Source organism: Penicillium coprophilum (genome assembly GCF_028826855.1).
Source record: "Penicillium coprophilum strain IBT 35676 chromosome Unknown utg000002l_segment0_segment1, whole genome shotgun sequence".
Classification (NCBI taxonomy): domain Eukaryota; kingdom Fungi; phylum Ascomycota; class Eurotiomycetes; order Eurotiales; family Aspergillaceae; genus Penicillium; species Penicillium coprophilum.
In genome coordinates, this window is record NW_026622722.1 from 305,462 (window position 1) to 330,636 (window position 25,175).

General features: G+C 49.1%; 12 protein-coding genes across 12 annotated transcripts; 7 read left to right on the forward strand and 5 right to left on the reverse strand.

The window, feature by feature from the left end:
- Nucleotides 1-245: 245 nt before the first annotated feature.
- On the forward strand, nt 246-1,604 carry N7500_002173 (Chromo domain/shadow; the record flags this gene model as incomplete). The annotated part of the gene is made up of 4 exons (XM_056673319.1): nt 246-403; nt 637-868; nt 984-1,371; nt 1,453-1,604. The coding sequence occupies 4 exons, from the start codon at nt 246-248 to the stop codon at nt 1,602-1,604; spliced, it is 930 nt and encodes a 309-aa protein (XP_056533844.1).
- Nucleotides 1,605-2,085: 481 nt separating this feature from the next.
- N7500_002174 (ARMH3 family protein) lies at nt 2,086-4,490 on the reverse strand (the record flags this gene model as incomplete). Its single annotated transcript, XM_056673320.1, has 8 exons — nt 2,086-2,800; nt 2,859-3,269; nt 3,320-3,654; nt 3,710-3,822; nt 3,884-4,037; nt 4,091-4,171; nt 4,232-4,354; nt 4,407-4,490. The coding sequence occupies 8 exons, from the start codon at nt 4,488-4,490 to the stop codon at nt 2,086-2,088; spliced, it is 2,016 nt and encodes a 671-aa protein (XP_056533845.1).
- A 768-nt stretch (nt 4,491-5,258) lies between these two features.
- isa1 (Fe-binding Fe/S cluster assembly protein ISA1) lies at nt 5,259-6,033 on the forward strand (the record flags this gene model as incomplete). Its single annotated transcript, XM_056673321.1, has 2 exons — nt 5,259-5,931; nt 5,996-6,033. 2 exons carry the CDS (start codon nt 5,259-5,261, stop codon nt 6,031-6,033), a joined length of 711 nt encoding a protein of 236 aa, XP_056533846.1.
- A 673-nt stretch (nt 6,034-6,706) lies between these two features.
- N7500_002176 (DSC3 family protein) lies at nt 6,707-7,714 on the forward strand (the record flags this gene model as incomplete). Its single annotated transcript, XM_056673322.1, has 1 exon — nt 6,707-7,714. One exon carries the CDS (start codon nt 6,707-6,709, stop codon nt 7,712-7,714), a length of 1,008 nt encoding a protein of 335 aa, XP_056533847.1.
- A 286-nt stretch (nt 7,715-8,000) lies between these two features.
- Nucleotides 8,001-8,875, reverse strand: N7500_002177 (v-SNARE protein VTI1; the record flags this gene model as incomplete). Its single annotated transcript, XM_056673323.1, has 3 exons — nt 8,001-8,116; nt 8,188-8,594; nt 8,696-8,875. 3 exons carry the CDS (start codon nt 8,873-8,875, stop codon nt 8,029-8,031), a joined length of 675 nt encoding a protein of 224 aa, XP_056533848.1. The 3' UTR covers nt 8,001-8,028.
- A 510-nt stretch (nt 8,876-9,385) lies between these two features.
- rvb1 (RuvB family ATP-dependent DNA helicase pontin) lies at nt 9,386-10,960 on the reverse strand (the record flags this gene model as incomplete). The annotated part of the gene is made up of 4 exons (XM_056673324.1): nt 9,386-9,850; nt 9,913-10,460; nt 10,518-10,737; nt 10,817-10,960. 4 exons carry the CDS (start codon nt 10,958-10,960, stop codon nt 9,386-9,388), a joined length of 1,377 nt encoding a protein of 458 aa, XP_056533849.1.
- A 343-nt stretch (nt 10,961-11,303) lies between these two features.
- On the forward strand, nt 11,304-11,927 carry N7500_002179 (mitochondrial 54S ribosomal protein bL28m; the record flags this gene model as incomplete). Its single annotated transcript, XM_056673325.1, has 1 exon — nt 11,304-11,927. The coding sequence occupies one exon, from the start codon at nt 11,304-11,306 to the stop codon at nt 11,925-11,927; it is 624 nt and encodes a 207-aa protein (XP_056533850.1).
- Nucleotides 11,928-12,240: 313 nt separating this feature from the next.
- N7500_002180 (fungal specific transcription factor domain-containing protein) lies at nt 12,241-14,940 on the reverse strand (the record flags this gene model as incomplete). The annotated part of the gene is given in 8 exon segments (XM_056673326.1): nt 12,241-12,840; nt 12,898-13,347; nt 13,421-13,753; nt 13,808-13,870; nt 13,926-14,616; nt 14,629-14,648; nt 14,701-14,850; nt 14,917-14,940. The coding sequence occupies 8 exon segments, from the start codon at nt 14,938-14,940 to the stop codon at nt 12,241-12,243; spliced, it is 2,331 nt and encodes a 776-aa protein (XP_056533851.1).
- Nucleotides 14,941-15,248: 308 nt separating this feature from the next.
- Nucleotides 15,249-16,484, forward strand: N7500_002181 (carbon-nitrogen hydrolase family protein; the record flags this gene model as incomplete). The annotated part of the gene is made up of 3 exons (XM_056673327.1): nt 15,249-15,725; nt 15,843-16,158; nt 16,225-16,484. The coding sequence occupies 3 exons, from the start codon at nt 15,249-15,251 to the stop codon at nt 16,482-16,484; spliced, it is 1,053 nt and encodes a 350-aa protein (XP_056533852.1).
- Nucleotides 16,485-16,998: 514 nt separating this feature from the next.
- On the forward strand, nt 16,999-18,102 carry N7500_002182 (putative alpha-1,6-mannosyltransferase subunit; the record flags this gene model as incomplete). The annotated part of the gene is made up of 3 exons (XM_056673328.1): nt 16,999-17,290; nt 17,369-17,802; nt 17,872-18,102. 3 exons carry the CDS (start codon nt 16,999-17,001, stop codon nt 18,100-18,102), a joined length of 957 nt encoding a protein of 318 aa, XP_056533853.1.
- A 376-nt stretch (nt 18,103-18,478) lies between these two features.
- N7500_002183 (trans-2-enoyl-CoA reductase (NADPH) TSC13) lies at nt 18,479-19,613 on the reverse strand (the record flags this gene model as incomplete). The annotated part of the gene is made up of 3 exons (XM_056673329.1): nt 18,479-19,161; nt 19,272-19,487; nt 19,574-19,613. The coding sequence occupies 3 exons, from the start codon at nt 19,611-19,613 to the stop codon at nt 18,479-18,481; spliced, it is 939 nt and encodes a 312-aa protein (XP_056533854.1).
- Nucleotides 19,614-21,289: 1,676 nt separating this feature from the next.
- N7500_002184 (peroxidase/cytochrome P450 family protein) lies at nt 21,290-24,872 on the forward strand (the record flags this gene model as incomplete). The annotated part of the gene is made up of 7 exons (XM_056673330.1): nt 21,290-21,541; nt 21,594-21,691; nt 21,755-21,803; nt 21,853-22,045; nt 22,118-24,296; nt 24,347-24,473; nt 24,546-24,872. 7 exons carry the CDS (start codon nt 21,290-21,292, stop codon nt 24,870-24,872), a joined length of 3,225 nt encoding a protein of 1,074 aa, XP_056533855.1.
- Between the last annotated feature and the right edge of the window lie 303 nt (nt 24,873-25,175).

Consider the following 25,175-nt stretch of genomic DNA (forward strand, 5'->3'; position numbering starts at 1 on the left):
TGCATCTTCGTCTCCTGTATTTGCACAAGGCTGCATCTACTTGCAGTATCACAGTTCATCGGAGTCTCTTAAGAATCCCGAAAGCTCTTCTCATCATTGTGGCTGTTGCCGCCTGTATCACTCCCCGGGGTCTTTTCCCGTGAAGACAGGAAACATCTTCCAGACTCTACACCTTGGAGCTTAAAGACCTGCAATCAGTCATATCAACTTGAAACACGCACACCTTCAATCTTTCTCCGACAAAAATGGCTCCTATTTCCATGTATAGCAAGGATGAGAAGGTCCTTTGCTTCCACCATGAGATCCTTTACGATGCCAAGATCCTGGATGTTCGCCACAAGGATGCCAATGACAAGAAGAGTCCCTTTGAATACCAAGTTCACTACAAGGGCTGGAAGAATACGTAAGTCTGGATTGTTCTATTTCCTAGTTGATTAACGTCCTGGCTGTGTTGAGATTCAATGTTATTGTCCCCTCCAAAGCTTGCCGGGCCACTACGGAAGACCGGACCTTGATCTATACACTCTCAGCTATGAAGAATGTGTCTTGTTTTATATTGTATATGCATTCAGAAATTTCAGAAATCAAAATGTTCAGAACCATTCGATGTGGAACGATTCGCTGACATTTCAACAGCTGGGACGACTGGGTCCTAGAGGACCGTCTTCGCAAGCACACGGAAGACAACCGCGAATTGGCCAACAATCTGCGTCGCGAAGCTGAAGCTTCTTTCCGTTTGAAGAACACCAAGGTCACTGCTAAGAAGCGTGCCGGTTCCGACCGTGACTCTGTGCGGGACAGCGAAGAGCGCGGCGCCTCCGTGCCCGGCCGTGGCACAAAGCGAGCCCGTGACAGCGAAATTGAAAAGGTATGCAATTCCCACATCTAACTCCTAAATTTGATCAAATGGGGACAGAATCAAGAAAAACAAGAATGCAAAGGAACTACAGCACGTATGATTCAATACTAACAATCCATAACAGGAGGAAAGCTTCAACATCCGCCCCTCAGTCCGTATTCTCATGCCAGACAACTTGAAGTCTCTACTTGTCGATGACTGGGAACAGGTGACCAAGAACCAGTGCGTCGTCTCTCTGCCAGCGAAGTACCCAGTGCGCCAGATCCTTCAAGACTGGCACGAAGAAGAACTTCCAAAGCGGTCGGGCTCGTCAGCAGACGAGGACGTGCTTGAGGAAGTTGTCGCCGGGATCCAGGAGTACTTTGACAAGTGTTTGGATAAGATTCTTCTCTACCGCCACGAGCGCCCCCAGTACCGCGGGCTGCGTAAGAAGTTTGAGGCTGCCACCGGGGACCTAGCCGACAAGGGCCCCATCGATGTCTACGGAGCGGAGCACCTGATCCGCTTGTTCAGTATGTATACCGTCTCGCTTCACCTCACTTCTGAGTCAATTGTGAGGGTTGAGAATGGTGCTAATTGTTGCGTTTTTGTAGGCACCATGCCTGAGCTGATTGCTCAGACTAATATGGATATGCAGGCCACAAACCGCCTGCGTGAGGAGATCTCGAAGTTGTCCATGTGGCTGAGCAAGAACTCCGAGAAGTACTTCGCTACCAGCTACCTGCCGGCAGAGAGCACTCACTGAGTGCGGCAGGTTCTTGGGAGGGTAGGGGTAGGGGAAGGGGGAGGGGGGTTTCTGTCTCTTTTTTGTTGTCTGCGCTGGGGTGGAGGTGGCCACCCTTCCAGCAGCAACTTGGGGGTTTTTAAAATTTCGGTTTGAGAAGCGAGGGCCTGGAATACAAAATATTTCGCCTAATGATGTCTAAATCTCTAAGACGACGTAGAGCATTCTCAGGTTCTTGTAGGATGTACTGATATTGAAAGAGACCAACCCCTGATATTACTTGGTAGTTACTACAGATGCAAGACAACAAGAACAACTTAACACCGAGAAGGGAGGAAATCGATTTCTCATTTGGATATTTTGATAGAAACCTCAATGATAGCACCACTACTACCTAGTGATCTACCTCTACAGCACCGCCACAAATACGTATATTGAACCCAGATGATCCAAGATCAATAAAAATGAAAAAATGAAATAAAAAACCCCAAAAAGCTCACACTTAAGCAACCAGTTGCCTAGCATCATCAACAGCACACCGCGCTGCACGCTTCAACTCACTCTTCCACTCCGCTTCACGCCACTTAGTCCAAGCACTTAGACCCTCAGGCGGCTGGATACTCAGCGTATCATAGCCCTGCTTAATGATACGGTGGACTTCGCGCGGGGAGAGATTCTTCTTCTTGATCGACGGCAACGCCACCGGCGTAGGCTCATCGGTTTTAGGACTAACAGCAGTAGCAGCAGCGGCGGGGGCTGCATCCGTACCATCTGACTGGAAGAGGAGCGCGTAGAAATGAGTGGATACAGATTGGAGGGTGTCGATTGCGGCTGAATGCACCTCGTTTTGCGAGATTCCATCTGCCGTTTTGGAGGCTGAGATGCCCGCTACCGCTGTATTGGAACGGGACAATGCATATGCATTGCGGAATTTGGAGATGATGGGGCCTGTTTCTACAAGCTTGTAGAAGAGATCGTCGTAGGAAGCTGGGTCTGGGAGGAAAGTGTCGCCGCCTGAGACGCAGAATGCGATTAGGTCTGCGAGGGAGGTCGTGAGGGTTTGGATCTTGGGGTTGCTGCTTAGATCGGAAACATAGGTTGTTAGGAAGCGCATAAGGGAGAGAAGAGTCCGCCAGAGCTCGGACCAGTGGTAGGTGAGGCGGATCTTGTTCTTTGAGAGGTATGTTAGGAGGCGGAGGGTGATTGCGATTGTGTGGCTGGGAAACTTGTTAGTGATACCATGGCTACTGAACACATTTGATTATTGTTTCACACCTGTAGATGTTGACGTCGAGGCGCCGGCGAAGGTTATGTGTAATAGTATCGATGGCGATATCAAAGATGACGGTTGCGAGAACCCGGTCTCCGCTAACGAGGGGAAGGTAGGGCTGTTTCTGTCGACAGATGCGAACCTTCCGCTTGACATCTTCGCTACAAACGTGCTTGCAGATGGTCGGGTCTTCGACCAGAATGCGAAGTGTGAACAAGTTTAGTTCGGCATAGTGCCCGACCCGCGGGGATCGATATGCATGTTGGAGAAGATAGGAAGACAATGAGAGGAAGCTCGAGAAGGGGGATTCTTCGTCTTTGCTTTCTGGCTCCAGATGAACCAGGTGATGACCAAAGAGCTTATTGGCATTTGTGAAGTCGTATGTGGCCATCAGAATTGCGGCCTCTTGTGCCGGACTGCGAGGATTGTGAGTTTCGAATTAATGGATTATCAGCAGAGTACTTACAGATCAGCAAACAGGGCCTTCGCTTCTTCTGTCGAAGGAGGGTTCACTTTATCCCTGGCGCTAGGAGCGAGCACTCGTAGTCCAAAGAAAATCAATGTGTTGGTCAAGCTCCAGCCTTCTGGGATATCATCCTGGACGGCAATGTAGCCGTTTCGCAGGCGATTACAGGCCAGACCAACCCCTTTGGCAACCTTCTTGATGCTTGACTCATTCACAAAATCATCAAGGCGAAGTTGGTAGGGATTTTGGAATTCAAACTTGTTGTAGTTGGCCAACAGCCCCAAAAGGAGGAATGGGTCGAACACTTGCAGTGGAGTATCAGAATCAGAAACATACTGTTGGCAAGTGTCAGTTATTTCCATACATAGAAGCAATATAAAATAATCGAACCTTCATAAGCGATGGGAAAAGGTCCCTATGTGTAAGATAAGAGACCAGGCTAGTTTTGTATGCTCCGCTAGTCATGGCAATGGCCGTGTTGATAGCCTTGACCCGCACATCGACTGATCAAATTAGAATCAATGACCATGATATTGGTAAGGAGTAGAACAGATAAAGTCTTACAGCTACTGCCATTGCGAATGATTCTGTCCAAGACGGCCACGAAATCGGCAATAACATGGTCCACTTCGTCGAGTCCTGCAAGGACAGTGATGACATCCGAACTGGGATTTGTGTATTTCTTGCTCAGAATGCTCGTCAAGAAAACAGTCAATGTCTATTAAACAAGGTTAGTGGATATGTCCCGGATATTGATCACGGGGTTCTTACATCTAGTGCATTAGAATCTGACGGGGCGACCCCAGCTGCCGCTTCGCGAATGGCACGGACAAAGAAACGCCGGGTTTGAATCTGGAAATGGCATCAGATATTTTGTTTAGTTTCTGGGATACATCCAGTATCATGGCTTACTTGTAAACCGATTGTATCGTCTGGGCTCAAATGGTCCAGGATAGCATGCAATTGGTTCCGGTCTGGAGTCAGCAAGAAGAGTTCTCTCCAAAAGCCCTCCGAGGGTTCTGCATCATCCGCCGCCTATCAGGGGTATGTTAGCAATATCACACAAAGCGATGTTTTCGGTCCGTACGTTGAAGAGATTCTCATAGAGCTGGACAATTTTTGGTTTAAAGGACTCGGGTCTACTCTGCTGGGTGAGGGGTGAGGCGTCCATGATCTTTAGACAGGATGATCTGCAATGACTAGATCGCCAGCATTGGAACCAAAACAGTCAGGTTAATTTCAAGTCGAGTTGATTCAATTGCTTCGAGGTTCATGAAAAAGGGACACCAGCCACTTTGTCAGCCGATCCAGCCACATGTCCTTTACACTTGGCAATGTTTTAACATTCTGGGATTGAAAACAAAGGACCACTTCCCACGATCTTTGTATATTCAATCGGTGGATCTATACAGCCCATTTACATTTTTCTACTATTTTCCGCCACTTAACTGCATTTGGAGGTGTGGCATCCCTCATGGTGAGCCAGGTTTCTCCGAGGAACGGAATTCTCCGCGGTATGAGATGACTCAGCTTCCGAGAAACGCAGATGACAAAGATTGGAAATCAATCAGGTCAGCGTTGTTTTTGAAGGTGGCCAGAGAGTAGGTGAACCGAATAGAGCATAGAGAAATGTGATATCTTCTCGGCGGCTTATTGAGTCACAAAATAAGCTAAAGAGCCTCCCGAGGCCGAGGAATGGCGCCACTGCTGCCACTGCTGGTGTGTAGAAATTACTTGACGTTGATTGGTTGGATCTGCGTCATGCAACTGCCTTACATAATCCATCCGGGGCCACGGGGGAATCCTCAAAACAGTCAGAGATTCTTCTTCTGAACCTTACCAGTTAATCCTTCCACCATCTTTCTCCCTCAAAATCGTATGAGACAATAGCAATTTTTGTCGAGGCTCACTCCCATTTCACACTGATTGCCCCTCGACCATGAGTTTCTGTACCGCCATGCAACGTCCTGTGACATCATCCGCCACACTGATCCGATGGGCAAAGCCCTCGGCAGCACGCCTGCGTACGTTCTCATCATATGGAAACGCCCACCTATCTTCCAAGCGGGATATGCAAACCGCAACCGCATACCGTCCTCATTCATTTCCAACTTCCTTCCCGCCTCCCCGAAGCACCGGTGGCGCCGACACTTCTATCTCAGCTGAATTCCCTCCTTCCGATATGAAATCCTACCAAAACCCATCCCAAAGCAGATCGTCCAATATGAGCTTACGGGAAGGCGAAGCGCAAAAATCGAAGCCGACTTCCGCTTCTCCGTCCGCCTCCAAGACTTCCCCGAAGCCCCGTCGACCACTTCGGGCAAGAAAGGCAGCCATGAAGTTGTCCCCAGTGGCCACCGAGCAACTTCGAAAATTGATGGCACAGCCGGAGCCGAAGTTCATTCGAGTAGGCGTCAAGAACCGTGGCTGCTCTGGCCTCGCCTATCACCTGGAGTACGTGGAGAAGCCAGGAAAATTCGACGAGGTAGTCGAGCAGGATGGCGTGAAGGTCTTGATCGACAGCAAGGCTCTGTTCAGTATCATCGGCAGCGAAATGGACTGGCAAGAAGATAAGCTGAGCAGACGATTTGTTTTCCGCAACCCCAATATCAGTATGTGGCCCCTACTAAAATTCCAACATCCTCATAGATTTGGTTTACTGACTCATCATTACAGAGGAAGAATGTGGCTGCGGTGAATCTTTCATGGTTTAAGCACAAAGCTTGAGCATTCCTTTTTGATATGTTTATTATTCGGGACCTCTCGGCGTCTTTCTTCTCGGTGCATCGGACGGCGTTTTCAAAGGGGGTTTTGGGATTCCATGACTACCCTTCTGTTTGAGTACATACGCTTGATATCCAGTTGATACTTTTACACACTTTCTTTTCTACATTTTTCTACTGTGTCTCGTGGTCACTGTGGGTTTCTGTGGGCTCTCACAAGTTGACAGGCCATGTCAATAGACAGGTCGGAGGCTCAGCCAATGATTTTTTTTTTCTTTTTCTGCAGAGAAATGATTTTGAACTCTTGCAAGATCAATCATGTGATATCTTTGTTTATAGATTAGTCCCCAGGACATTGATGATGACATGTGACATACTAGAAAAAAATATAAAGTCTTACCATAAACACTACCTCGATGCTCGAACTCTCTTTCCTTCATAGCCTTCCAGAGTTGTATAAAATTGACAGCATCTATATATAACAACAGTACTCCGTACTCCGTACGTATCTATGTATACCTACGTCACCTGACGGGATATCGTCCGAGGCCCCGGAATGGGGTAAGCCGCATCTCCAACTTGAAATACACCACCAGTCATTGCTTGGACAGAGCAGCCTCAATCCATTCCTCATGAAAGCACAAGATTAATTCTTATCTGAAATATGGCCTCACCGTTCCTCTCTCCATACGCAGTAGGCGAATCAGACACCGACCCGCTCCTGATCACTGTCCGCTTCTCCGCCTCAATCCCCGACCTCCAACTAGACGTCCCAAACCCCGAGACCACAACAGGCGCAGGCCTCAAGCAACTAATCCGAGCCGAACTCCCCCAAACCCTATCATCCAACCGAATCCGTCTCATTTATGCTGGCCGCGGTCTCGAAGACACAGCCGCATTAACAGTCTCACTAAAGCTCCCGCCATCACCAAGCCGGAGCCCTCGCCCCGTAGCAGACCAACCCGATACACCAGACGAAGATGGCAAGGGAAAGCAGCCAGTGCGAGATACCCGCCCACGCCTCTATATCCACTGCTCGATCGGCGACATCGCACTCTCAAAACAAGACCTAGCCAGCGAAGCAAGCGTGGCATCAACAGTCCTTCTGCAGCAGAAGCAGCAGCAAGCTAACGCAGGCAAGAAATCTTCCGCTAAAGATGCTTCATCTCTACTCCCAACATCTGCACAACCACACCACCCCTCCCAAACCCAGGCCCAGGCCCAGTCCCAGTCAACTACCACCACACCTGCACCCCGCGGCTTCGACCGCCTCCTCTCGGCGGGATTCACGGCGGCTGAGGTCACCGCTCTGCGCTCCCAGTTCCTAGCTGTGCAGTCCGTCTCCCGGACGCCGGATACTATGCCTACTGGCGACCAGCTGCGGGATCTTGAGGATCGCTGGATGGATGAGGGGTCGACGGCGGCACAGGTGCAGGGTGGTCTCGGAGGGGAAGGGGGCGGGATTGGGGATGATGAGGGCGGGATTGGATCTGGATCGCGTGGGGCGATGGATGATATGCTTTGGGGGGCTGTCATGGGGTTCTTCTGGCCTATTGGTTGTGCGATGTGGTTGCGAAGAGAGGAGGGGGTCTGGAGCTGGAGGAAGGGGGTTGCTGTTTGTGTAGGTGTTATTGTAAATGTCGTTTTCGGGGCGATGAGGATTATGAACTGAGGGTATTGAGATCTGTTTGTCTCATTTTTGTTCTTCGGCGTTATGAGATACCCCCCAATTGAAGCTATTTAGTATTACCTGATAGAGACTTGGGATTATTTGGGCTGTGTTAACCGTCATATTAGAGACCGGCGTTGCTTCAGCCAGAGAATTGGGTCTAGCTGTATCAAGACTCGCCGGATGCTATCATACATAGAGGCAGAAACGCGCGGGAGAGACAGAAGATGGCCTTGCTAGTGTGGATGTAAGAGCAGAAAATAAAAAGACATGAAAGACAAGGCCGAGGATACAAACGCCAGCGTGAAGCCCAAGCGCTAATGGAACTTGCTGAAAATAACAGCGAAAATCAAAAGAACCAGAACCGTAATGATAGCAATAGTGATCATCCGATTGGTAGCCATCCTAAACAACACACGAGAGGTCAGCGATCACGTCTGGATCTATATCAGCACAAAACAAAGGGGAGTCAGTACCTACGGGCCATGCCCCTCAAAGTCTTGATACTAGTATCAACATAACCCTCACTCTGTTGCAAATTATTCCGAGCATTCGAGATCTGCTCCCTCTGCTCATACAGGGTACCGAGCGTGCCGCGAGCAATATCCTCCGTCTCCAGCGCCATGCGCTGACTCTGCTGCAGCCGCGCTGAGCTCCGCTCTAGCCGGTCGGTACCAGAAAGCAGCTGCTGTCTTTGTTCGAGGTGCTCATCCTGCGGCTCGTCGGTGTACCGGTCGCCAAATAGTGCTTGCCGATCATCCGAGAAGGACTTAAGCTTGCGCTTGATCTCGTCGATGTCGGTTGAGTAGTTGCGGAAACGAATGTTAACTTTTGACCGGGCTGCTGAGGGGATGTTCTGCTTCTCCATGCGCAGTTGGTCGAGCTATATGAGAATTGGTTGGGTTAGTTCTCTTGTTCTTATCGTTGTTCGGTGTTCTCGTATTGTGGCGCATGATGATGGGTTAAGAGGCTTGGGAGACTCACCAGTTCTGTTGCTTCTTCAAGGACATGTGTTGCGTTGGCGATTGCTGATTTCCGTTGCTCACCGCTTGCCTCGGCGATTTGGTCCAGCTTCTGATTCAAATCGGCTTGCACCAGCTTCAACTCGTTCTCATAGCTGGCGAACATCTCCGAACCGGCGTCTGTGTCCAACGCGTTTGACATGGTGAGTGTATGATATGTGTTCTAACTGATGTGGAAGTGAAGATCTGCTATCTGCAATGGTTGATGTGCTGATGTAGGCTCCACCTTTATCTGGGGCGGGTGACGCTGTTAATAGTGTTGAGTGGCGGTTCGGTCAACGGAACTTGTTAGGGTGGCTTTGTTTTGCAAACGATGCAGACTGTCTTTCTTGGGGATAATAGGGAGCACAAAAAGAAATAGTTAAGGTAATCAAAGATGCTGATAGGATTAACAAAGGCTGGAACAGGAACGGATGACGGTGAGACACACGTGATTCATCCCGGGGTTGCATTTGCGATATGCAGATGACATCTATACACTATTTTGATCTACAACCGTTTATATTCTAGAAATTGAAATAATATGGAAATAAAATTTGATACATAGCATTAACGTAACACCAGGCCCGACACAGAACAATTCGCCTTTTCAATAAACATCCAAGATACCCCTTTGGTATACAAGATCATGAAACTTTAGCCTCAGAGCCATTTATTGCAGGAAGTTCTTGCTATCCTGATCAGCAATGACTGCACTGCGCTTGGCATCCAGGAAGAGATCCTCGCACTCGGCAATATCACCCTCCTCAATTGCACCAGGGTGACCATTAACGCGTGAGAGAATGCTTGCGGGGGTCAACAGCTGCAGGGCATACCGCAAGCTGACCTTGCTGCCATGCTCAGAGACCTTGTTCAAGGCAGGTTCTGTGATACTGAGACCTTCAATCTTGGCGCGCAGCCGAATAATGGTCTTGATCTCCTCGGGGGCGTAGGGGTTGGTGGGGATGATAAGGAGGCGGGCAAGCAGATCAGGGGGAATACCGTGTGCGGCGCTGATTTCGTGGGTGCCGCGGATGACGGTGTGGCCGCGGTTGGAGGCAAGAATGACGATCGGGGAGATGGTCGATTCGAGGGCACGGTTCAGGTATGTGAAGCACTCAATGTCGAGCATGTGTACCTAGAGAAGAGATAGGGTTAAAACGTGGTCCACTTGCGCACATGATAAACTTTTCCACATACCTCATCGATAAAGAGTACACCGGGAACCAACTCCGCAACACCCTGATCGATGTATCGGTTGACAACCTTGTTGATTTCCTGGCGCAGCTTGTCTGTGATTTCCGTCTTCTTAGGCTTCATCAGCTGACCCATCATGCTCATCACATCTTGTCCACCCTGGGGCCGGGCGTTGGCCATATCCAGGTCGTGAAGGGTCACGTCCTGGACAATCTCCTTCTTCTTGTGCACCTCGCCCTTGGGGACAGGCACATACTCCTCAGCCTCAAGATCGAATTCGGTCGCATAGGCATCGGATCGCCCAACTCGCTTGCAGGCGCCAGTGTTGGCTTCAATGTAGATAACATCTCCGACGGTAACACGCTCCTTCTGGATGGCTTCGTAAATGCTGGGGTCCAGGCGCAGCTTCTTGGAGCCCTTAGCTGACTTCAAACCGATGATCAGATGGCTAATCGTGCGCCCGTATCCGCCCAGTGGGTTCTCAGCCTCTTCCGGGGTAAGCTCTGTCACCTCTCCCTCATAGACTTCCTTAGTTTCGCGAACACGGAGGCCTGTCATACGTTAGCTTGGGATTTTGATTGCGTTTTTCTTGATATCGCATTGCTTACCAATAGCTCTCCGGAAGTTCTCCATCAATGCTTCGGTCTTCTTGACCTCTGCAGAATAGATTTCGCTGCCAACAATTGGGCAGAAAGGAACCTTGGTTCCCAGCTCCTGTGATACAGCGAGAGCCAGTGCAGTCTTTCCAGTGCCAGGGCCACCAGCTAGCAGGACAGCTCGTCCAGCCATCTTCTTTGACTTAATCAAGTCCACCACAACACCACATGCCTGCCCCATGATTCAAACCATTAGTTGTCGTTCTTGTAAACCAGATACACTGGTGGATTCAGCTTTGCTTCCCACTCACCTCGCGGGCAGCTCCTTGTCCCACAAATCCATCGGCATTGTTCTCTGGAGTCCCATCAGAGCGCAAGCCTAGACCCCGAATGTGTGTATGCGCTGCAGTTCTGTTCTCGCGCGAGTTGCCCTTCACTTCGCTGATCTGGACCATATTTAGAAGAGGTGCGGCCGAGTAGAGCCACAGGTATTGATGGAATACGAGTCAATCGGTCGAAAGCGGGAATGAAAATCAATCAAAGCTTGAAGGATATAGCCTAGATAGAGAAGAAAGGTAACGCGATCTGAGAGATATGCTTCTGGCCGAAATTCGCGAGCTAGGGATCGTCAAATGAGAACGCCGCCCCCAGGGCGGTGAACTGCCCCAAATTCTTCCCTGCTGGACCTCTCCTCCGCCCGTGGTCTATTAGCGACTTTCCGGCTCTTTGCATTTTCGACACTCTGCGAGGGTCGAATACCTGTCGAAAGCAATGGCAGGCTTACACACACGATCCGCAATGGCGGCCCCCTTCTCTTTGGCTGCGGCCTTCCGAAGCCTTTCCATTGCCACACCGAAGCGATCCTTCTCAACGACGCCGGCAACGCAATCGGTTCCGAAACTACCGGACACTGCCCCAGTCTACCCCTACGGACCATCCCAATGGTACAAGCAGGCTGACTCCGGTCTCTACGGAGGTGCCTCTATCCGATTTGGTAACAAGATCTCCAAAGGACGCAACGCAGGCAAGACACGACGAAGCTGGAAGCCCAACGTGCGCCGAAAGAAGATCGAAAGCGAGGCTCTAGGCGAGTCGGTGTTTATCAAGGTCACTCGTCGCGCCTTGCGATCAATCTATAAGGCCAAGGGCCTGGATAATTATTTGCTGTCTGATCGGCCAACACGCCTCAAGGAGCTCGGTCCTTTCGGATGGAACCTTCGACACCAGATTATGCAGACACCAAAGATCAAGGAGAAATTTGCAGAGCAGCGCAAGGCTCACGGTATCCCTGAGCCCCCGTCATTGGGCAAATGGATGAGGGACCACAGGCTGGAAATCAGGAACAAGATCGACAACCTGGACATTGACGCAATGACCAAGCCTCGCAAGCATTCGCGGAGCACCCGATCATATGCTCAATAGAGCAGTTTGGACGACCCTGCGCACCAAGGGGGAAGGACAGGCGCTTGTATCACTATCCTTAAGAGCGATGGACGGTTTTTTGGGCACCACAGACTTTGTGCCATCTTTCTACGCTATCACGTTTCTCGTGGCAGAAAAGATGCCCACAGCTTTCTAATTTGGGTGCGGTCTCTTTATTCAATTTGCATCTTGGGTCTTCTGTGTACTTATACTCCAATCTTACATTGTGTTCAATCATCAAAATGTTTCATCTTACTCCAATTTTATGCCAAGTTTATAACATGTTCAAAGAGAATATAACATTCCCCCGAGATCAAAATTCCGCCGAACCAAAGAGGAGTGGAAACATGAGCGTCTCGTCATCAACCTCATATGCACTGCCAATTCCGTTCTCAAGTAAGGAAAAAGTTTGGGCATCCCTGCCACCCATCGAGCCAGGGTGCGTTGGCTCACGGAAGAACGGACACCGTTCGGTGCACATGTGACTACTCAAGCTGCCAAGCATAGTCTGGTCATGCGATGCCGGCAGTTGGTCGTGAAATTCCTCATTTAAACTCCTTGGGAAATCTTCCGTAGTCATCTCGCGTATCATGCGCAAAACACCCCGATGCATGATGATCGACGTGAGCAAAGGCATCAGGGACTCGATGTAGGTAGCAGACTCCGCCGAGATGCACCTCGGTGGTGGGTCTTCCGTCGTTCCGTATAGTGGGATTTCTTTAGCTAGAACATCAAATACATCGCGCAAAGGCTCAGCTTGAACCCATCGCTCCGCTAGGATAGCCAGCGCGGTTGAGCAGGCGCGTAATGCTTCTGGGACTTCTCGTGATCGGTAGGCGGTGGTTTGATATTGAGGTGGAGTTGCCCAAAAGCAGTATAGAAGAGTAATACCTACGGCTACTTGGCTCAAGAGCTGATTATCGGACTGTGTCAGTTGATGGGGGAAAGAACAAGGGTTCCGAGCACATACCCCAGGCCATAGTTGTGCCGTCTGTCGGTCTTTTTGAAAGGTCCTAAACGTCATAGCAATCTGAACACAAGCTGGGACTGATCTATCCCCAAAGCCACTGCAAACGTTTTCTTTGGTTGGCTGGTGCAATAGCAGGATCGTGTAATTGTAAGCCATGCCAACCCAACGATCGCTCGTGTAGCTTTTGGAGGCAACATCGCTCAATAGCCGTAATTGAGACCTCCAAGAGTCCAATTCACCCAACATGTGTTCTCGCCATGTCGTTGAGGCATCTATCTCTTTGAAATCAGACCTCATCATAGTGCTGATGATCCGAGACTGTATACGTCTGCATCGAAATAGGTGAAGTGCCGGTGAGACGTGTGTTTTCTGCGATGGTGTTTCTATTTGAATACGACTATCCTCTGATCCTTCATGGTGAAGATCCGCGTCTCCGACGTTTGAAAAAAGCTAGTATTGTCAGCATCTTCGATTTTTTTTCCACTTATATACCCTGAGGTCTGATTATCGAGAAATGACTCACCTCCACGCTAATATGTTCATCGATAATATTGTTTGGGATGTGGTAAATCCAACTCGTAAATCGATCCAATGCATAAGCAGACCAAAAGACGCGACGGCGGGTTTGGATCTTCAAGGAAAATGCGGGATTTGGCACCACCGGCTCACTCTCAGCTAAATGAAGTTGGGCCATGACACAGTATCTCATCATTGCAGAGACAATGGTGACAATTGTATGTGATGATGGAGAATGAAGTGCATGTAAAGTCAGAAGGAGATATGCCTGAGCATGTAGAACAGGGTCGGGTTGCGCAAAGACGTGGATAAGATATTGCATGGCAGTGTTATACAAAGACTAAGCTATTAGCTTTCCCTTCAGTCATAGATATAGCATCCAACGTGCACGTACTTGAGAAGTGGCAATGTCATCGACTGAGACTCGAGGTGTTAGAAGTAGGGCAACAGCATGCACCTAAAATGGATTGAAAGTTAGTATAATTTTGAAACGATGACTATTTGATCCATACCATGGTTACAAAATAGTCCTTCCATAGGGACTGCTGATGCCTGGCCCTGTCCATCTGCGAATGAGCCTTCCACGATTCATACCAACCGAGAAAAGTAGTGAGATGAAGAAAAGGATATCGTGGATTAACTCGTTCCAGATATATTTGAACTAAGCGATCAGATGCCTCATTTGAAAGCCGCGAGACACGATCTGCCTGGGATGTCTGACCTGTGGTCTGCGAGAAAATGTGGGTATTCCGACCTTCAAGCTGTGGTTGCGAAAGTCCAGAGGACTCGGTGCTTGTCAGAGTAGCCAGGATGCTAATCAATAGGCTGGAATGTCCACACTGGCCAGGAGGATCTGGCAAGCCTTCCACTGCATAGGGGGATGTTAAGGCTAATGATGAGCAGGGAGCTAAAACTGGCAGAGAAACAGAATCTGACGAGGCCCTGGCTTGATTCATATCGCGAGGGTATGGTGGCCTTGACCCAAGTGAAGCCTGAGAAACATGGTCCGATTCAGTGCCTCTTGGATGCGGAGATTCCTGCGTAGTTGTTTTGCGGCTGGCAGAGATATTTCCTGGCCTCGCGTCTGGAATTTGAGACTCAAGGTCTGCAATCCTGTCTTCAAGAGCTCGAGTGTATCTATCAAAGTAGTTAGCAGGGTACTTGTAGTTTGGTCGACTCAACCTACTCGGTACTGACACGAGCCTTTCGGCTTACTGGCTCACTTGAGATGCATTCTACATGCGATTAGGAAATATCGTCTTGTTGTTTTTGTAAATCCATATTTACCCTGGTTTGCTGCTGTGCAATTATTACACGGTCTGCTTCCTGTGCACTGGCTTTGGTTGGTATTTCTATCATCTCAGGCTGTAATCGAGCACACTCACTTTCTGCTTCCGTGATCGACACCGTCGGCAAGCTAGTGCTTTCTGTCTCTTCCTAGAGGGAACTCTGTTTCTTTCCATTCGGACTTGGCATTCGGTGAGCTCACTGAGTGTATCGGACTGAGATGTCCGACGAGAGTTCCATTTTGACTCCGTCGATCCACGTGATTAGGGATTTGCCAAAAAGATCAGGACTGGAATACTTGGTCATCCTATCTTTGGCTTCATTTGAGTGAGTAAATAGCGATAGCAGATCAGTTAGATTCAAGCCTAAGTTCAAACTATTGGTGAAGTTACCATGCAAGCTCATCGGCATGTCAAAGTCCGACGGACATAACAGCCCCGGGAAAGAGTCCGAATTGAGTACTTAATGCTCAGAGAGGTACCAACTTATTCTGACTCCTTTCAACCTTTTGTTTTGAAATACTGCACAGCGAAAAAGATTACACTCCAATGCCTCAGAAAATCACTGTCGCTGTGGCGCAAGCCCGCACTCTATCTACACTTGAATTGACTCTCGCTGCTCTCAAGCAAACCACCCAGCATGCAGCTTCAAAGGGTGTTCATCTTATCCTCTTTCCAGAAGCTTATTTAGGCGGGTATCCCCGTACTTGTGACTTTGGAACTGTTTTTGGCGCTCGTGAACCCCATGGCCGGGATCAATTCCTTGAATACTTCCGTGCTGCCGTTGACCTGGGCGATACACCTGCTGGAGCGGGAGATGACTGGGTCGAGCGCAAGCTCCCCGTAGCTCAAGGTCGAGAACATCGTGGGGATGGGACAAGAGAGTTCCTCGAGCGGTTGTCTCGAGAAACGGGTGTCTTTATTGCAACTGGGTTGATTGAGAAAGCGGGGGGAAGTCTGTACTGCTCCGTGCTGTATGTCGACCCACTGCGGGGTGTTCTGGGGAAAAGAAGAAAGGTCATGCCAGTAAGTACATGGGTCATTGAGTTTTACTGCCCACCATAGTCAACTTGACTTCATGAAGGCAGGGTATGGAAGATACCTTGGGTATAGACTAATGCTGACCTAAAATTGTTGAAAAAGACTGGTTCAGAACGTTTAGTATGGGCCCAAGGCTCCCCTTCTACACTCAAAGCTATCACTACGGAGCTCAATGGAGTCAAGCTTACTATTGCCGCCGCTATCTGCTGGGAAAGCTATATGCCTTTACTTCGGCAAAGTCTTTATTCACAGAACGTGAACGTCTACCTCGCCCCCACAGCTGATGGCCGCGACACTTGGCTCCCTCTCATGCGCACTATTGGTGGCGAAGGCCGAACTTTCGTGTTATCTTGCAATCAGTGTGTGCGCTACAATGAATTACCATCCTGGATCACTGAGCAGAATAGAACTACAGAAGGTACGTAGTATATGGTCATCCTATGTTATTTCTACGTGGTTGCTCAAATGACTCATCGTCTCTTAGAAGCTTCAGATCGCTATGTCTCGCGTGGTGGCTCCTGCATCGTCGGGCCCTTCGGCGAAGTTTTGGCTGAGCCTATCTGGGAAGTCTCCACTGACGATGCAGCCGATGGCTCTAGTATCGAAAATGGGCTTGTAATTTCTGATATCGACTTGGAGGATTGTGAGCGCGGTCGACTTGATATGGATGTTGCGGGAAGTTATTCGAGAGATGCATTCCGGTTGACAGTTGATGGGTTGGACTTGAACCCTCCTCCGTTCTAGGGAGCAAGTAAAAGCAATGCAGTTGCAGTAGCTGTCATAACATGAAGAAGCCTTGTGTATTGATAAGACCATCGGGAAAAAGAAGAGGTAAAGAGTGCTCAATCAATGTGGTGTGAGATGCGGTGTTCATGTATATACACTAGACCTGATCTACTGAATATATCATCTATTGTTATTATCTCGATTTTTCTTCGTAAATATTGTCCAATGAAACCCAACACTATGGCGCCAATCAAGACATACCATTCATCTTGTCTCTGATTAATTCCAATCCAAATATAAATTTCCAACTGGATGCGGGATCTCTAAGCCCGTTGGAATGCAAGAAGGTGGGCCGGATTCGGACGCCACATCTGTCGGGATCTTCGCACCCGCGTCGATCTTCAACTCTCATACTTCAGCTTCTTCAACTCTTTGACTTTGCTCTATGATTTGGTTTCTGTCTAATGATCTGATTTGAGCAGAAAAACTGTCCCTTGTATACACTCACATAGGGACAAGTACACTCGCCTTCATGCAGTTCGCGTTACCTCCGCGGCGAAGCCCGCATTCTCTACCTCTCTCCCGCTCCCCTCGAATGTCATCCTATCGCAGGAAACAACTAAAGTCGGCGGCCATTCTGGTATTCGCAATATTATCCCTTATTTATCTCCTCCACTACCTCTACTCCTCGGCCTCCACATCCGTGGTAGCTCCGGTGGGTACTTCTGGTGTGGTGATTGTCACACTGTTAGACCGTCAACGGTTCAGCGAGAGCTATCTCAAGAAGATCGTTGCAAACCGGGAGGATTATGCCAAGCGCCATGGTAAGTAACACCTCTATGAAACCGTTCGGCAGAGATTCCTCCCTAATGAGCTGGACCTAAACACTCACGCGGAAACAGGCTACACCAACTTCTTCGCAAAAGTATCGGATTACGACGATGCCGTTGGCGATGCTCCAATGAGCTGGGCAGTTGCACCGGCCACCCGTCATGCCATGGCAACACATCCTCGCTCGGCATACTTCTTCCACCTCGCCAGTAATGCTTTGATCATGAACCCTACCAAATCACTCAAATCTCACATTCTGGAGAAGGGCCGCCTTGAAGACTTGATGATGAAGCAAGTGCCAATTGTGCCACCAGATAGTATTATCAAGACGTTTGCGCACCAGAGTGAAAAGGACGTGGACCTCATTCTCACCCAAGACAGCGAGGATTTGAATCCCGGGAGCTTCATTCTGAGGAATGGAGAGTTTGCCCGTTTCTTCCTAGATGTCTGGTTTGACCCGCTTTACCGCATCTACAATTTTGCTAAGTCAGAAACTCATGGACTTGTAAGCCGAATCTATTACTCTTTTACCCTATTGCTTCGAGAACCTTGATTCTGACCGAAATTCCGCTAGGATCACATCATGCAGTGGCACCCAACTGTCCTCGCTCGAACCACCTTGGTTCCTCAGCGCATTCTGAGCTCCTATAGTAGTGACTCGCCGGGGGCTGCTTTGGATGGTACTTACAAGGATGGAGACTTCGTGATCCAATTTCATGGGTGCGATGATACACAGGGCCGGGACTGTGCCCACGAACTAGAGCCATACTATAAGCTATGGGAGAAAAAGACGCAGGGCGATTAGACAGCCCGAGGCTCGACTGCCTTGCTCTTGAAGTGGCGTTTGCATTTAGGAGTCCACTGTCTCCACATGAGGGAAATGGCGTTTTGGCGTGCATATGTAGCTGCAAAAGGAACACAATAATCATTCAACTTTTTCTATGTCCCATACCAAAATAATACATCGCCTCATGATATCAGTAATTAGCGCATACCGTCTATCATGCCAAGTAGGGTCGATCGATAAGCTGTTTGGGACTTCTTCCAAGTCGTCAACAAAGGCAATCCGATGCCTTGCAGTATTTTTCTTCCTCTTCTCCACCCACACAACTACTGAGCCCAGTACCATGGTATGTGGGAATGCCAAATACCAGCCTGGACTTGGCCATTCAGCCAACCTCCTACGCAAGGCCAGGGAAGATGACAGCGCGCTTCTTCTTGTACTTGTCACCAAACTCCTTGCGGTAGCGCTTCTCCTTCTTCCAACCCCAGCTCCACATCTGCAAACCACCAACAAAAACGAAGAACAGCACACTCCAGTTCAACTGACTGACAAGGAAGATACCCAACCAAGCGAGGATCTCAAAGAAGTAGTTGGGGCAGGTAACGGCACTGAAACCGAATCCAGACGGAATACCACGCTCAGTAGTACCAGGCCGGCGGAGGTTGCGCAGGATGTAGTGCGCATTCAGATTCGCAAGCTCACCAAAGACAAACAGGGCCAGTCCGGCGTACACAAGAGCCTGGTTGGGTGTACTAGTGGCGGCATTCGCGTCGGGGCGGAACACCCAGTAGGCGATGTTGAAACCAGCCAGAATCCAGTAGTGGGCACTGTTCTTGACGATGTTGCGGGCGGGCATGGTAGCGCTGCTGAAACGATGCACGAAGATTGTCTCGAACTCGCGCTTCAGGAAGTGCACAGTCAGGAGCGCGCAGACTAGGAGCTGGAGGTCGGATGGCGGGGGCAGGGGCTTGTCGAAGGTGAAGTACAGGAAGGGTCGGAGGGGGAAGAGGAAAAGCGCAGGGATCAGGAGTGGACCGAGATATTCAATGATGAAGACGGTACGCCAGGCGATTTGGGGTCCTGTTGGGTTGAAGGATCTAGATGTTAGATTATGTCGATTCGCTGGGGAGAGTGCGCTGATCCTAGGGGTCGGAATTGCACTGTGTATGGTATTGGATATAAACACGCACCGAGATCCTTAACGTAGATCACGCTTGAATTGCGCATGCCAGTTTCCTCGATGGTCATGTTGATCGAGTTCGGGACCACGCTATGGTCACTACCCTTGGTGATTCTCATCCGGTGGGTTGAGCAACCGGATGCTGCGGAGAGCGCAGTGTGCAATTCTTCACTGGAGGCATTGAGAGGAATCTCAATTTCCTTAGGAAGCTTTCGAATGGGTTTGCCTGCTTTTAGGTTAGCGATGCTTGTGGGCTACTCTCGCTGTCGTCTTGTTGAGAGCTTTGGGTAAACGATAGCTATGTACACATACCCCTTGGCTGAACGACCAGCGTGATTTTATCAGCCGCCATGATGAATACTGAGCTCGAGCAAATATAATGCTTGAATGATGGAGCTTATTTGCGATCACGAAGATAAATCGTTGAAATCGCGACAGGCTAAAAAATGCAGTCCCAACAATCTACAATTGAGACCTCGGTTGATGTCACGTGTTGACACCTGAGGCCAATTATCCAATATCCAATGTTTGGGCTTTCCTGGGATGGCCCTCCACCTGGGCAAGGTTGCCTTGGCAGCTTACTGCGAACAGGGGCATGTCGGCCGTTCTACCGTTTTTTTAAAAAAAATGGAAGTCGTACAATCTTTGTATCCTGGTCATTGAGCGCGGGGCTATGTCTCTTACTCCGGATGGTTTTTGTCTTCCGCACTCACTTCACCTTGTAGGTTGGACTAGCCTGTCCGCCAATGGCACATTCTGTTCAATGCGGTATCTCCTCAGAGAGCCACCTTGTGTGCCACTGTCTATTGGGATAACAAAGGTTATAAACCCTTCAAGTCATCTCGCCTGTCAGCTGGAGCAACCCGTTCCCAGAAGCTAAAGGCAACGAGGCGCAGTGGGGCACAAAGTGGCAGGGCAGTGCTGGGTTATGTGTACTCCGTAAGCTGAGAAAATCAAGCTACTGCAATCTTCAATGTCAATGTCGAATCAGAATCTAATGATATCGACCCGTCTAGCCCTGGAGGTCTCAGCTTTGTTTTGCATGGCCAGATTGGCCAAACAGCATCACCAATCAACGCCTCAACCGAGACAAACCTTAGAAGTCCACTGAGGATCTCTAGGTACCTGCCATTGTTCTTATATTTTTTTCTGTGAGAAAATATGATTTCCAGAGCCTGTGCAGATCCTCTGACCCATTTGGCTGTCATTTTCTCCAATCACAGTGCGCAGTGTAGACCATATCTTTCGAAACTAAATTGAGCTATTATTATTGCATGTGCTAATATAGCTCGTGTCTACTCCGTCCTCCGTATGTTTGTATTAGTTTAGCTAGCCATTCGTATTCCGGATCATCCGCCACGGTCCATCCAATAAGTGGCTAGGCAAAAATCCCCATAAAACTCGACAGGGGATAAGCATGGACGAATCAGAGATTTTCAATTGTTTATAGCAGTGGGGCAACCCTCTTCTTCCAGGATGCTCACCTTGCGCTAACATTGATCAATGGAGGCGCGGCTGAACCTTGGGGATGTGAAGTGCATTCAGCCGTACGCATTGCTCGGCTGATAGCTCTCGGATTACGCCGTGATGCCCACGGCTTATAATAATATCCTATCCCATTTCCGCCGAAATGATCGCATGATGATTCTCTTCTTCTTTTCTTAACAACCTCTCTTGCTGTCTCTCTTGCTGTTTTTCTATATACATGCTTGCGACTCTGAGTTGTTGCTAAGCCGTCCACCTTATTACCTTATTACCTTGATACTTCTATCTACCCAACGGTGCTTGACATAGACCGGTAAGCTACTCCGTACTAACCGCTACACTGCTTTTTTCTCTTGTCTCTCTTGTTTGCCTTGGTCGACCTCTACATTGAATGATTTGGGTCTTGCTCAAGGTCCCCTTCAACACTGAGCCGCAAAGTACAACCTCGCTGGTATCTATGGCATTGAAGCTGACGGATTCATCACAGTTTACCCTCAAATTTTTTATATAGTTTCCCATTGTATCATATCATCTCAATTCACCATGTCTGAGAACGATTCCAATTCCAGCAGCAAGATTGCTCAGGTCGAGCAAGCTGTGGCTGCAGCCTTGCGGCCCTTGCCCACCCAAACTGGCGATGGTAGCTATGTACAGAATCCAACTGTGACTGGCCTCGCCAAGGATCTACTCCATTTTGATCTGAAAGATGCCAAAACTTTGGCGGATGTTGCCAAAAGTGCTGTGACTGGGGAGGCTGTAAATGACAGAGATTATGTCATGGAGCGCGTGATTCAGGTTCGTATTTCCGCAAGAGATTGGCTATGTTCCCGCTCTAATTCATGTATAGCTTGCTGCTGGTTTGCCTTCGACATCTCGAAATGGCAAGGAGTTGACCAATACCTTCCTCACCCAATTGTGGGGGGATCTGGAGCACCCGCCTGCCTCGTGAGTCATGGAATGCCTTGTCGGTGTGTATGAACAATGTCTAGTGACTGACTGGTGATGCAGCTATCTTGGACGCGATGCGGCATACCGGAAGGCTGATGGATCTGGAAACGTATGAACTGCGCCCTTATAGGTTGAGAATCTCTGCTAAATAACCCTAGAACCCTTTTTGGCCTCAGATTGGTGCTGCTAATACTCCATATGCACGGTCTGTTCGACCGAAGACTATGCAGCCTGCTGCTCTTCCGGAGCCCGAGGCTCTTTTCGACAGTCTCTTGGCTCGGAAAGATTTCAAGGAGCACCCGAACAAGATTTCTAGCGTGTTATTCTATCTTGCCTCTATAATCATCCACGGTAGGTCATTGCCTGTTGGCTGAGATCTCTGCAATAGGAAGTGACAGAATCACCGAGGCTAACAGTTCTCAGACTTATTCCAGACAGACCCCAGGGACCAAACAAAATCTTTGACATCCTCGTACTTGGACTTGTCTCCACTCTATGGTAACAACCAGAAAGAGCAGGATACAGTCAGAACATTCAAGGACGGAAAGTTGAAACCTGACTGCTTTTCTACCAAGCGGGTTTTGGGGTTCCCCCCGGGCGTTGGCGTTCTTCTTATCATGTTCAACCGTTTCCACAACTCGGTTGCCACTCAATTGGCAGCTATCAATGAATGTGGCCGTTTTACAAAACCAGATGAGTCAAATACTCAAGCTTATACCACCTGGGATAACGACCTTTTCCAGACCGCCAGACTGGTTACATGTGGCCTCTATGTTAACATCATTCTGAAGGATTATGTCCGGACCATTCTCAACGTCAACCGAACTGACAGCGTGTGGAGTTTGGATCCCCGTGCGGAGATCAGGGATGGCTTACTCGGCCAGGCACCTGCCCAGGCGACCGGAAACCAGGTATCTGCCGAGTTCAATCTTGTTTATCGCTGGCATTCTTGTGTCTCGGCTCGGGACGACAAATGGTCGCAGGATCTGTACAAAGAGCTATTTGATGGACAGAATCCGAAGGATATTAGCATGCAGCAATTTACGGGTGGTCTTCGCCAATGGGAATCAAAACTCCCAGCAGATCCCCAAGAGCGTCCTTTCGCCAAATTGCAACGCCAAGCAGATGGGAAATTTGACGATAATGATTTGGTCAAGATCTTCGAGGAGAGTGTTGAGGATCCCGCCGGAGCTTTCGGTGCTCTAAATGTACCGGATGTCTTTAGGAGCATCGAGGTTCTTGGTATCAAACAAGCACGCTCTTGGAATTTGGCAACCTTGAACGAATTCCGTCAATACTTTGGTTTGGCTTCTTATCAAACCTTTGAAGAGATCAACCCAGACCCATATATCGCGAACCAGCTCAAGCATTTCTATGACCACCCCGACCTCGTTGAGTTGTACCCTGGCCTCATTGTCGAAGAGGCCAAACAGGCTATGACCCCGGGTAGCGGTCTTTGCACCAATTTTACAACCTCACGGGCCATTCTCTCAGATGCAGTCGCCTTGGTTCGTGGGGATCGCTTCTACACTGTTGACTTCACACCAAAGCATCTCACAAACTGGGCATTCAATGAGATCAACAATGACGTCTCCGTTGATGGCGGTCAGATCTTCTACAAACTGGTCCTGAAGGCCTTCCCTAATCATTTCCGAGGGGACTCGGTCTACGCACACTTCCCGCTGGTTGTCCCGGATGAGAACAAGAAGATCTTGACCAGCCTTGGTAAGGTAAAAACCTATAGCTTTGACCGACCATTTTACAAAGCCCCGGCCCTCTTCATCAACTCCCACGCTGCTTGCACAAAAATCTTGAAAGACCAAGAAGGATTCAAGGTAGTGTGGGGTGAGAAGATCCAATTTTTGATGGAGAACAGCGGTCGTCCTTATGGGCGAGATTTTGCCTTGTCGGGCGATCTCCCTGCTAATGCAGCTTCGCGAAAGATGATCGGTGCTGCTCTGCACCGTGAAAAGTGGGAGTCAGAAGTGAAAGCCTTCTACGAGGATATTACTTTGAAACTCCTCGAGCGAAACTCATTCAAGGTTGCTGGCGTCAACCAAGTCGATATCGTTCGTGATGTTGCCATTCTCGCCCAAGTTCACTTCTGTGCCAACGTCTTCTCCCTGTCTCTCAAGACAGAGTCAAATCCGAGAGGCGTGTTCAGTGAGCAGGAGTTGTACCAGATTTTGGCTGTGATCTTCGCTAGTATTTTCTACGATGTTGACGTATCCAAGTCTTTCCAACTTTGCCAGACTGCTCGCAATGTTGCACAGAAGCTGGGTGAGTTGACGCTAGCCAATGTCGAACTAGTTTCTAAGACTGGATTTATTTCCAACCTGGTCAACCGTCTACACCGCCATGACATTTTGAGTGAATATGGTGTTCACATGATCCAACGCTTGCTCGACAGCGAGTTGCCCGTTAAGGACATTGTCTGGTCGCACATCCTTCCCACGGCTGGTGCATTGGTTGCCAACCAAGGCCAGCTTTTCTCTCAATGTATCGACTACTACCTCTCTGAAGAAGCGGCAGAGCATCTGGTGGAGATCCAGCGATTGTCTAGAGAGAACACCCCTGAGGCCGACGAGCTTCTTGTGCGATAGTAAGTTTCTTCCCAATTAGGATCTAAGACACTATACTAACGGTATGCAGCTTCATGGAAGGAGCGAGACTTCGATGCTCGGTAGCATTGCCACGATTTGTCACTCAGCCAACGGTGGTCGAAGATAACGGCGAGAAGGTCACTTTGAAAGCTGGCCAGGAGATCATTTGCAATTTGGTAGGTTCTTTGGTAGCCTTGCTTTTTTTCCCCGTCGGCATTCATATATTAACAACCCGTGTTTTAATATAGGTTGTTGCAGGGCGCGACCCTATTGCATTCCCTGATCCCGACAAGGTCCGTCTTGACCGCGATATGAGTTTGTACACTCACTTTGGCTTCGGTCCCCATGAATGCTTGGGCGTCAAAATGTGCCCCCTTGCACTTTCCACCATGCTCAAGGTTCTTGGGCGACTGGATAATGTCCGTCGCGCTCCCGGACCCCAAGGCCACCTGAAGAGGCTCAATGGACTAGGAGGAATCGCCATGTATATGGATGCCCAGCACAGTAGCTTTTCTCCGTTCCCAGTGACTATGAAAATCCAATGGGACGGGGATCTGCCTGCTAGGAGGGAGTAAACACCGTATATACGAGAATTGCCAAGAACATGAAGTTTGTTTGAGAGAACTCTATAATGTTGGCTGGTTGTTTGTATAGTGTGCATGTACTTTTCTCAGGGAGGTGGTTCAGCGCGCATCAATGAAATCGAAGCTGGCTTTTAATCTGAAGTACCACATTTTTCAAAAATATTTGAGAGGATGTAGTAAAGCAGGCTTTCTTGTATTTTTCTCTTTACATGAGATAAAATCCAACAATTGCATCATATCAAAGATTTGAAGTTAGAAGTTGGAAAGACGAAAGATGCCTGAGGCCCAGCGGGG